Source organism: Hoplias malabaricus, chromosome 3 (genome assembly GCF_029633855.1).
Source record: "Hoplias malabaricus isolate fHopMal1 chromosome 3, fHopMal1.hap1, whole genome shotgun sequence".
Lineage (NCBI taxonomy): Eukaryota > Metazoa > Chordata > Actinopteri > Characiformes > Erythrinidae > Hoplias > Hoplias malabaricus.
This window is the reverse complement of record NC_089802.1, coordinates 36,466,460-36,478,212: the sequence shown is the minus strand read 5'-3', so window position 1 is coordinate 36,478,212 and position 11,753 is coordinate 36,466,460. Positions and strand designations below refer to the sequence as shown.

Here is an 11,753-nt window from a genome sequence, read left to right as displayed (position 1 = left end):
CCATAATCATCAACATTTAAAATACATTTTTAAAATAGATCACTCTATTAGTAATGAATCTGTGAGTTTCAGTTTTTGAATTGAATTACTGAAATAACTTAAGATGCCTAGTTTCCTGTACAACTCCGATGCATAGAGGAGAGGGTAGTGGTTCCTTCCAGATTGTCAACACTTTTTGACATGTTGTAGTGAATTGCTTTGGTTTACATTTTTAATTATGAATCTGTTGGGTCAAAATTAATTTTATAATGAACAATGCGATATAATATTGTAGTTAGATACTCTTAGATACTTGGCCTTAACCAGTCATAAATATATTAAATACTTGTAATCAAGATAATCCAAAGAGGTGATGGTATTATGGTAGTATAAAAACACACACACACACATATATATATATACACACAACAGTAATGAACAGTTAAATAAATTTTTTTTTTACTTTTACTGTTTTTTTTTTCCCTCAGGCCTTGTGAGTCAATGTTATGCACTATGTCGTCAGTTTATGCAGTATGTTATATTAAAAAGGCTAAACCCTTATTCAGAGTTTACAGGATATGGAAAAATATTTAGACCTGAGAATCACTTTTATCCGTTCAGTCCTCTAAAATACGCTGTGAACAGGGCAGCATATGGTATTAATTAAAGCGTGAAACTCAATAAATGGTTCCCAACAAGTGTCGGCCCACATACCCAACCACAAACCGTTCCGCAGTCCACACAAAAATCTAATCGACCATTTAAAATATAAACCAATGCAGCACAACATGTAACCTTTTTAGGTTACATGCTCTTTTCCTGTCCAACTGCGGCTCTTCTTTTCATAATAAAACATAGCTGTGTATTTGGTAAACAAACGATTAAGATCTCGTTCTTTTGCGAGTCCCGGCTCCCGAAAACACATCTCTAACAGGATTGGCTTTGCAGTTTCTCACTAACGTGTGAGAGGCTGTGGCTGTAAAGAGCCCTATGCATTTGTTTATATATATATATATAATCTCAAAAAGCGTGTGTGTGCGTGCTCTGTCAGGATGGTATCCTAAAAGAAAAAAGTGGATATTATGGTTAGAAAACCATGTTGCTCCAAGCACAAATCTCCCCACAACGCAAATTCACAAAAATACATCAAATTGCAAAGACGGGTATAAAAATTCATCGTACGTAATACAAACAGTGAACGCCAGACATACAACTAGAGGCACTTTGGCTCAGACACTGATTTAATTAAATGTTAATGCAGATCTTAATGTAAAGTATGTTAAAGTATTTAATGTGAGATCAAATCTGCACACTTTTTTGGGCCATTTCATTGATTTGAAAAATTGCAAGAAAGGATAATGGTCTTGTCAGTTTCTCGGGCTGTGGACAGTGCAAATCCCAAAAAATAGATTCTTCAAGCAGTTCCTCTGCAGTTGAAACTCCTGGATTTGACTCGGTTTAGTCTCTGTATTTGTCATTAGTGCTGTAGTATGGTAGTTGTGTTGCACTATTTCTGTAAATACATTATTTGTGGACCATGATAGTAATAGGTTGGCCACCTCTGGTTTAGATGCACTCTCACTTTGTTCAGTTGCGAAGTGGCAACGAAGGTATGGCACTAGATGCGGTGTATTGCACTTACTATGTTTAGTTTTTTCTAGGTATCAGCACTGGCCCTTGTTCTAGCAGTGTCTGAGCTCAAGGGGAAATTGGACTCAAACCGATTTGTACTAGCTAGTATAAACATTCTGTTTGAACACTAAGCACTTTTGTGAGTCACTCTGGTGAGCGTCTGCTAACTGCTGTAAATGTAAACTGGTTTGGCTTCAAAGCTTTATTCGACAAGATCTCTGAGCAACAATGCAGAGCAGTAATGGGGCATTTTCTGTTCCAGTCTGAACCCATAGCACTATATTCTCACTTCTGTATTTCCTTCAGTTTTGTTTATGCTTGATTTTCTGCTCAGAAACACCCAGCCTCAGGATGTTTTTCTGTGAAAGACCCTGGTTTTGATCATTTATCTACAGTGGGTAAAACTCACACAATACGATTCATTTTTTAATTTTCTTTCCCACTTATTAACGTTACTAGCTTTGTCAGTCATGTACTACGCAGTGTACGTAAGACAAATCAAGAAGCTCTAACTAACTGTTTTATTTTTGCAAATAATTTGTGTCATCATTTAATGTTTGTTGAGGTTTATTGGCAAGATTTTTACTTTGCAAAACCAAAGGGGAAAAAAAGAAAAAGAAATACTGGCCAACAGCCCCCCTCCAGTACCACTGAGTAAAATGGACTTTCGATTCACATATGATGCATAAACACCAGAGGCCTTGTGTATGTTAGTACATACCAATTGTTTGCAAAGGTCAACTTAGCATGCACCTTTGTGTATTATCATGATCAAAAACCATGAATTATATATATAAAAATAAAACGCATAGGGTTCCATATAACAACCTGTGGAATCGCACAGCTTTGGCTCCTTACAGCCACAGCCTCTCACACGGTAGCGAGAAACTGCAAAGCCAATACTGTTTGTGATGTGGGTTCACACAAAAAAACAAACAGCACAATAAAACCCCAAGTCAATCACACTTCTGTAAAATCAACGTTGATGCATGACAACGCTAGGCCTCGTGTGTCAGCAGTTCCTGCACGATGAAGGCATTGATGCTATGGACTGGCCTGCCCACTCCCCAGACTTGTTCCATCCACCAGTGCCGCATTGCACCGCAGACTGTCCAGGAGTTGACTAATGCTTTACTCCAGGTCTGGGAGTAGAACCCTCAGGAGAACACCCATCGCCTCACCAGGAGCAAGCCCAGCCATTGTAGGAAGATCATACAGGCACAAGGACACACACACACACGTGAGCCTCTTTTTAACTTGTCTAGAGGAATTTCCACTGAGGTTGGATCAGCCTGTAATTTGATTTTCCACTTTTGAGTATGATTCCAAATCCAGACCTCCATGGGATAATAAATTTGATTTATATCATTTTTGTTATTTTATTCTCAGTGCATTCCACTATGCAATAAATAAAGATTTTCAATTGGAATATTTCATTCATTGAGATCTAGGACATGTTATTTTAGTGTTCCTTTTTTTGAGCAGCGTATATGTTTGTTGCTGTATATCTGTATGTCCTCTGGAGCCCTGTCTGCTAAATCTAACAGCAAAGCCAGATCAGCCATTAAATAGGTGGGTATTACTGACCAAACACACTTTCATTTTGAAATAATCCACATTAACTGACAGACCACAAGTAACAAAATAATTTAGCAAGCAGTTAACCTGCAGCTCCTGGACGTTACAGGCTATGTAACTGGCTGTTAGGAAGATAACTGTTTGCTTACAGGGTAATTTTAATAAATTTGTAAAAATTTGACACTTTCAGTGTGTTTTGGACATTTTCAAGACCATTTGTAAATCTATTTGTACCCATGAACAATGAGACTACAAACATTTAATTAACCCAAGCATTTATCTAGACTGCTACAAATAAAGAGGTTGAGTGAACAAATTTTGTTTCACACCAGTAGTCCAATTGCACTCATTTTAGGCTTAGACTGAACGTTTTCTCTACATACCCTTTTTGAGGGGAACACTTTTTCTCCCTATTTTAGTCCATGGGGATTGAAGAAGCATGTTAAGGTGCCAAATTTGTTTATTTAATACCCATGACCTGATGGAAATTGAGAACGGGGTAGGTGGATGTCAATCATCAGTTATGTTTTATGAACCTACTCTTACAGTCAATGCTATGGCTTGCTTATAGTTTTTTAATTAAAGGAAATGTAACAGGTTATAGGGTCATTTCCCTATAGGTTCATTGATTTCCATTATTTACAACTTTCCTTAAGATCATTGAATGGCAAACTGTGTATTATAAACTGTCGAACTGCGTAAGTTAAGTTTGAGCAAAGCACTCATTGGAATTCTGTCCAATGTTTCTCTTCTTCAAAGTTGCTCTTCTTTAAAAATTAAAACTGCATAGCATTAACAAGGTTAATGCTTAATATTTAGGGAGTTAGGAACAACAGTTCAAATCTCAATTTTTTTCCCTGTCCTGACTTAACAGAAACAAATATATGCATCAATTTGTACAACAAACTTTTATTGCATGGCAAATATTTTACGCATTCTTGTGTAGAAAAAAGCTTTTACATAACTACATCAGAAAAACCTTCAGATCTTCACAACCTTCTGAAAATTACATCAGAAACACCTTCAGATCTTCACCTCTTTTTGAAGCCATACTTTTTTCTCTCGTAGAAGAGGTCAGTCTTTGAGCTGCCCAGGTTCACAATTTTGGGGCAGCCATCTCGCTGTACAAAAGGTGGGAGTGGTTGAGAATTGAGGAGGAGGGAGAGAAGAGAATATAGAACTGTTATAGATCAGAAAAGCAGCTCAACATATACTGAACAAATGAATCACCAATATTTTCCTAAAGTAATCATTTTCACTATGAAATATGGTCCAAGTGTAATAATAACTAAAATATTTTATGTATTATTGATGTATCCAATGAACTACTCTTTAACAAACCACAATTCAGTGACCTATAAATGTGCAAGATTATGCAATTTACAAACCATGTGTTGTGTTGTCCATGTGATTGGTTGGTTCACAAATATTCAGAATGAGTTTTGATTATTTAGCTATTTTTTTATGTTAAATGTGCAAATAATTGTGTTTTTATTAATTTGCGATTTGATTCTTCTTCATGTTTATGTTGTCCTGCTCCCGTGTTCACTGCACTGCTTAATTACCTGCTCCTACGAATGACAATTAAATTTAGTCCTGCACTGCAAGATATTGTGACAGGACCTATGAGTCCTGTGGGGGTGCAGACTTCTAGCTGACATATCAAACCCTCTTCACTCTAAGGACAAGCTAAGGCAGTGGCAGGAAAAGGACATGAGTGCAACGAACCAGTCCAAGCAGCTGGAGACACCAAAACCCAAAGAATAAGCCTCAGAGATTCTAGAGCTAAGTGCAAAAGTGACTAATTTAATTACTGCAATATATTGTTGCATTTGGGCTTGAGTTCATGCTTTTAACATTAACATAGCTAAATTAATCTAGTGCTGTAACTCTATTAATTGAGTTGGCTCACCCACATATTACAAATGTATTGCATATTAGCAGAATAGGTAGAGATCTGGCTGCTCTGCTACATGAGTCTTTCAACTGCAAACAATTTTTTTGGCGACTTCACATCAGTTGAATATCTCTTTGCTATTCTGAGAGAGACACCATGAATATTACTAGTGACTGTCTACAGGCCTCCAAGGTACAAAGCTAATTTTACTGATGAATTTACAGAAATGTGCTTTATTTCTACCAATTATTGCCAGTGATTTTAACATATTGACAAACACATTCAAATTGATCATTTTGGGCCTTGCACAGTATGCTACAGGGGGTTCCCGCTGTCATAGTGACACTCTGGATGTAGATCTCAAAGGGTGTCACAATATCAACCTTTGTTAATGATGTCACTTTGTCAAATTCTTAACATCTGCATGACAGAAATGTTTAGATCCTGCAGACTTGCCTCCTTCTTAACAGAAATCTGCAGGCCAACAGCTAAATTTTATTATGTACATAAATGAAGAATGAAGGAGGGGATAGCGAGAGAGAAATTATTATAGAGACGTTCCATCAGCAATTTTTTTGCAAATGTTCACAATATTACTGTTAGAATATCACTAAAGATAAAATACAAAAATTAGAGATAGAGTTTTTAAACAAGCGAACCTTTAAGCACTAATGTTGCTCCATTTACTGCATTATTGCATGCAGATATTTACTACCAGATATTCACGAAGACTATAATGAAAATAATATTTACTATTAAAATGAATTTTTTCTCAAAATAATGAGGTAAATGCTGGTATATATAGAAAAATAAAAATATGTATACAAGCTTAAATACAAAATGCAAAGTAGAAAGAAAATAATCAGCCCTGAAAACTGGTTGTAACCAATATGTAACTCAGCTGTGTGAGAGAGAGAGAGAGAGAGAGAGAGAGAGAGAGAGAGAGAGAGAGAGAGAGAGAGAGAGAGATGCCTGCTGCTGGACTCTGGGGCTCATTGCACACGCTGCTTGCTCTGTCCTCTACACACTGTCTGCAGCCATGGTCTGCATGGTTCTCCAAGTAAGACACAGAAGGAGGAACAACACGTGGGGCCTACACTGCACCATACTTTTTAAAAGAGGCTTCCCAGGCCTAGGCATGCCTCACTCAGGTGTCAATGTTAAGCATAAGGCTAATATTAATGGCACTGCCATCACTTCCCTACATCACTGTCACCGCCTTGCATTAAGTGCATTTCAACATATTCAGTTTTGTGCATGTTATCATGAGTAAAGATTATTAAATATAGACAAAAAATGAAAAATGTTTTTCTTCAAATATCAGTCTTTATTTGTAATTCATGTCCCCGTAATTGTTAGTTCACAAAAACTTGTACTGTTAAGTTGCAGCACATGGGTTGCTATTTCTCGCACAATAGACGCAAGACCCTGTATTCCATTTCAAATACATAATGCAAAGTTGAAATCTGTTGAGTTTGTTAATATGGTGGAAACTGATTAACTGAAAACTTTTAATGGATCATTTTTTGTATTGTTAAATGTTTTAAAAGACAAAATCTAATGTTGCCAGTAAAATTAAAGCTTACTCACATCTTTCTCCTGAATGGTGCATTCCTTGCAGTAGTAAGCATCAGAGACCCCAGGGCCTCCACATATTACACAGCGTCCTTGATAGGACCCATAGTTGCATTCATCACAAATGCGCACAAGTGTGCAAGGTCTGACGTAAGAATCACAGATAACACATTTGCCATCACCTGAAGAGGAAGACAACCAGTCAGTATACATTTAAGTTTTCTTAATGCTTTAAACAAAGTTTATTTAGAAGACAAAATCTTGCACACACATTTTATCAACATGTTTAACTAGGATTTAAATAACCTTTTTAAACTTACATTTCTCACAAAGCCTCCCAATAGCTGTAAAGACAAAAAGAAAAAAGTGTCACTTAAAGGGCGATTCCACAGATTGTTCAAATTTTCAGAATGTTTCCAAAGTCTCTTTGAGGGTTTGATTTCTAATACATGATTCTACAAAGCCTTGGTGAGTCAAACCTGTTTATTAATAGAGCTTACCAAATGTATGTGTAACAACAAAGTGTAATGGCATTAATACTTGTACATGAAATATGGTTTACAGAATATATGGTGTTTTGTAGTAGGGCTCAATGATTTTCATGAACAGCAGTAACATTTTCGTAGGCTATTTTATAAAGTCTACATGAAACGGGAATCAGAACAGTATACCTCTATCCTGATGTACACCCCTCACATGTCTGCAAATATTTTATTATATCTTTTCATGAGACAGAATTTCCCCACAATCACTGACATTCCCTTTAAGTAGAGTTAAGCTGGATAATAAAGGAACTATGCATTTTCATTTATTAACTACTTGAGACTAAGAAAATAAAAACTGGTGTACATAATAGAGCAAAATGTAAACCTTTAAAGCAGGTTCCAAAATAAGGGAAAGAAGGATAAATTTATTTATTCTGTAAACAGAAAAAGAATGAGACAAATATGTCCTGTGTCGGTAGTCCTTCACATGCTAATAAATAAGTCAAACAACATGATTAAAAACTTTTTCCTCCTCATTATGCAACACAGTGGGATCATTCATCTCCAAAGTTGTGTTGTGAGGGTCTCCAGCACGGGGAGATGAGCTGTGTATAAGATAATGTTCATCTTTCCCATCTGTTTAGATAAGTGCTGTCCTCTGACAATCTGTACACAACATGGCACACACCCATGGACTGAAATTATTAAAAACCCCTTACCACCACAATTTAGTAAAAACAATAAATACCTATTTGAAATGTTTAGTTTGTTGTATACAGTCTAAAAATGACTCAGCACATTAGTAACTACAATTTAAGACAAAAAGTAAATTCAACATAAAAAATAGTTTGTTACATTTATTGTGAGTTCTGCCAAATTAAAAACATTTATTCAGATGAATTGTTTTGCATCATCGCAACATTGCAAATTTTGAGTTGTGCCAACTAAACTAGCTGAGCTGCCGAATGAATTAAAGAAAAGCATACATCTCATCCCTCCCCTTCTGCAACATTGAGACAAATTAAGGCTAGCTGCATTTTCATTTTCTCATATTAACAATTGCTTTTCAGAAAGTTGTGCTGAAAAAAAAAATCGGTCATAATTCATGTCATGTTTTTGACACTCATCATTCATTCATTGTCTGTAAGCGCTTATCCAGTTCAGGGTCGCGGTGGGTCCAGAGCCTACCTGGAATCATTGGGCGCAAGGTGGGAATACACCCTGGAGGGTGCGCCAGTCCTTCACAGGGCAACACACACACACACACTCACACACACTCTACCTGCTGCGCCACCGTGCCGCCCGTTTTTGACACTGTAACATTATTTTACAAGTGAAGGCTAACAAGTTAGCAGATACTCTAGCATGATGCTGGATAAAATAATAAATGAATTAAGGAAAGAGGGATATTCAAACAGATGGATCTGGCACTCCCCGATTTGGATAACAGCAAAACTCTGGCTATGTCAAATGACTCAGTGGTTCTGTGTTTGGTAATTAACAACAGCCACAGAGCTGTAGGATATGTGGCTAAATCCTTGATAGGAAATAATTCTAAATGTTTATGTGGAATTATTTCATTACTTTATAGCATTTTCTTATTTAAATCAATCAAATCTCTTTAGTGTTAGTCTGAGGCAGCCTCTCGCCCTGTGGCTGAATCAATCAGTCACTACTCTTTCAGTAGTGCACTACAAGCCCGTAGACCCATAAGGTAGTGTATAGGGCACTATTTGAGATGCAGCTCTCCTACATTTAATAAATTCCATGGTTTTTGTGATTAAACCGAGGTGCTAACGTTAGGTTCTATGCTGTTAATGTGACCAGTGTGATCTGAATGTGATTTGTAAAATTTACAGTATGCTTCAGTGAATAGTTTGTGAGATCCATTTGGGACATGGCCAGAGCTGGACTGTTGAACAGGATGTGCACATGTTAAATCGTTGTGTTTAGATAGTTTACTGCAACTTTTTAAATTAAAGTTGAGCTTGTTGTCTCTAGCATTACCACTTGTGATATTTTCTTTACAAAGCTGTTATGATCTGTAAGTTATCTCTGCCCCAAAGTACTCAACAAGGGATTTTGAATGCTCAGAGACATTTGTAGCCTTTTTGTAGTATGCAGAATAATTTATTTTTGTAAAAACATTTGTTGCACCTTCAACTTCAAAACATGGAATTTTCAAATATATCTGTTTTTGAGCAAATTGTAGTAATTAATACAAAAAAAGTAAATTAATTGTTTGTTGAAATTAATTAAGCCTTACATAATAAAAGGAGGAGGGAAGCATCCTACCCTCCTCCGAAATTTACATTGTGAAGCTTCTGAAGTTTTGAGTCCACAGTAGTGACAATAGAGCCCCTGTTCTCCCTATTACAGGTCAGTGGAACATCACATTGATTTTGAAGCTGTAATTTTTAGATAAAAATAAGTTCATTTAACAACAATCCAATCCTTAAAACTTGCATGCAAGTTGTTACATTAATTGCTTTGAGTAGATCTTATTTCGTAGAGTTATTGTAGATTATAGGCTATTGAAATATGACAAAAACTACCACCACAATTTAGTGAAAGTTAAAATACACATGTTGTTGTTAGTTGTTTAGGAGGTACATGATTTAATACAACATTTCGAAGCCTTATGATCGACAATTCAACAGTTTTGAAATTTTCACACAAAAACACAACACGGAACGTGCTGGGACCCCTAAGATCACTTATTGCGGCTGTATCATGTAATTTGTAGATGGTCCCTTAGACCTTGCCGCGGCGAAAGCAGTACACTGAGCACATTCCCTACATTTAAAATTGGTCGATTTCTAACGTAAACCAGGTTTTGGTTGCCAGCTGTAAGAGGTAGCAGATATTAGCACGTTTGCAAACATCGCTTTAAATCTATATAAGGAAGATTTCCGTAAGTGCGAACGTGAAACCAAGTTTACCACAGTCAGCGAGAGTCCAGCTAGTTTCATACATAAGAATTTGAATACAAGCTTAAGGACTTCGCTATTTACCATATCCGTATATCACATTTGTTTAACAGTAAGTCTTACCTACGCCCGCCTGCTTCCTACAGAAGATTAGGTCAGGATGATGTTTAGCCATTGTATTAGCCTCTCGTGCGGATCGTGTTTCCCGTGTTTGCTCCCTGCCCGATGTGAAATGCGCGTGCGCAGAACTTCACGCATGCGTACTCCACTGCTGTAACCCAGCGGTAGACTGTTTTCCCCAACTACATATCTCTGCAGGCTGAGAAGGGTGTCTCTGCAGGCCGGAGGCAGCTCCAAGTGTGCCCTTGCACAAAATAGGTATCCTAGTTATTTTCTTTCTTCTAACAGATTTCTATAACTAATGCAGCTCAAATTGCTCTGTTTGAGCATTGTTTGGAAGTGTGAGAGAGTGTCAGTGAGTTCTTTGGGATATTGTGTTAGATTATTGTGTATTTTGTAGTACAGCTGTATGCCTGGTGACCATGTAATAACTGTTTGTTTTCAGTGTTAATATTATACCTTGTAAACATTGAGTACATTATATGGAGTACGTTTTCAGCATTATGTGATTTACAGACTTGTTTGTGGTTGGGTTAATATGTGAAATTCTTGCAATAAATAAAGAGAATAACCATTTAACTGAGACCACGTACTGAGAATGATAATGTTTTCTTACATAGAGGCTACTACTCATTTCCTAACAAAAGACATGACAGTAAATATGGGTTCATCAGCACAGCTCAGTGCTGGGGTGCTATATATTCTTCGCCTGGCATTAGGTTCATGTTTCTCTACTCCAGAGAATCCAGTTCTATTGTCAGTATTTCTCTACAGGAATTAGAGAGACAGTGTGTGCACATTTGCACATCTGTGTTAGTAATGGGTGCAACTTAATGTAGAATACATTCATTACAAATTTGTCCTCAAATATTTGTACATATGGTGTATTTATGAAATAAATTAAACTGAATAAATGGACTATATAAAAATAAATTGATAGCCCTTCGGGCGGCACGGTGGTGCAGCAGGTAGTGTGTTGCAGTCACACAGCTCCAGGGACCTGGAGGTTGTGCGTTTGAGCCACACGTGAGGAGTTGGTAGGCAGATTGGCGACTCAGTGTGTCTGTGTGTGTGTGTGTTGCCCTGTGAGGGACTTGTGTGTTCCTGCCTTGTACCCAGTGATTCCGGTAAGGCTCCGGACCGGACCCACCGCGACCCTGAATATGTAGTTGCCGGCCTGCAGAGATATATAGTTGCTGCAGGCCAGAGGCCAGCAAGTGGGAGGGCCATACGCAGCAAGTGGGCGATCTATGTTTTGTGGGAAGGCGAATGTAGGAAAAGCAGCCTTTGTGATTTGAAAAAAGGGCATAGTTTCTCTCCAACAGAACTAGGTACCCTCTACTAGTTATAGATTAAAATATTACGTTTCAGTGAAAACGAAATACATAGCACTTCTGATATTTTAATTATATATTTTTGGTAATCTGATTATGGGGTGAACTGCAGACTTATGAAATCCATTAAGTCTCATGTCTACAATCATTATTTTAATTTGATTACAGAACTATAGGACTGTATTATTTGTTTTGTACTCAGCACAGTATTGGATTATAATCA

At 37.1% G+C, this 11,753-nt stretch overlaps 1 protein-coding gene across 1 annotated transcript; it reads right to left on the bottom strand.

The window, feature by feature from the left end:
- Positions 1-4,091: 4,091 nt before the first annotated feature.
- On the bottom strand, positions 4,092-10,367 carry phf5a (PHD finger protein 5A). The gene is made up of 4 exons (XM_066666093.1): positions 10,200-10,367; positions 6,982-7,005; positions 6,677-6,843; positions 4,092-4,310 (listed from the first exon to the last, which is right to left on the bottom strand). Exons 1-4 carry the CDS (start codon positions 10,249-10,251, stop codon positions 4,221-4,223), a joined length of 333 nt encoding a protein of 110 aa, XP_066522190.1. The 5' UTR covers positions 10,252-10,367; the 3' UTR covers positions 4,092-4,220.
- Between the last annotated feature and the right edge of the window lie 1,386 nt (positions 10,368-11,753).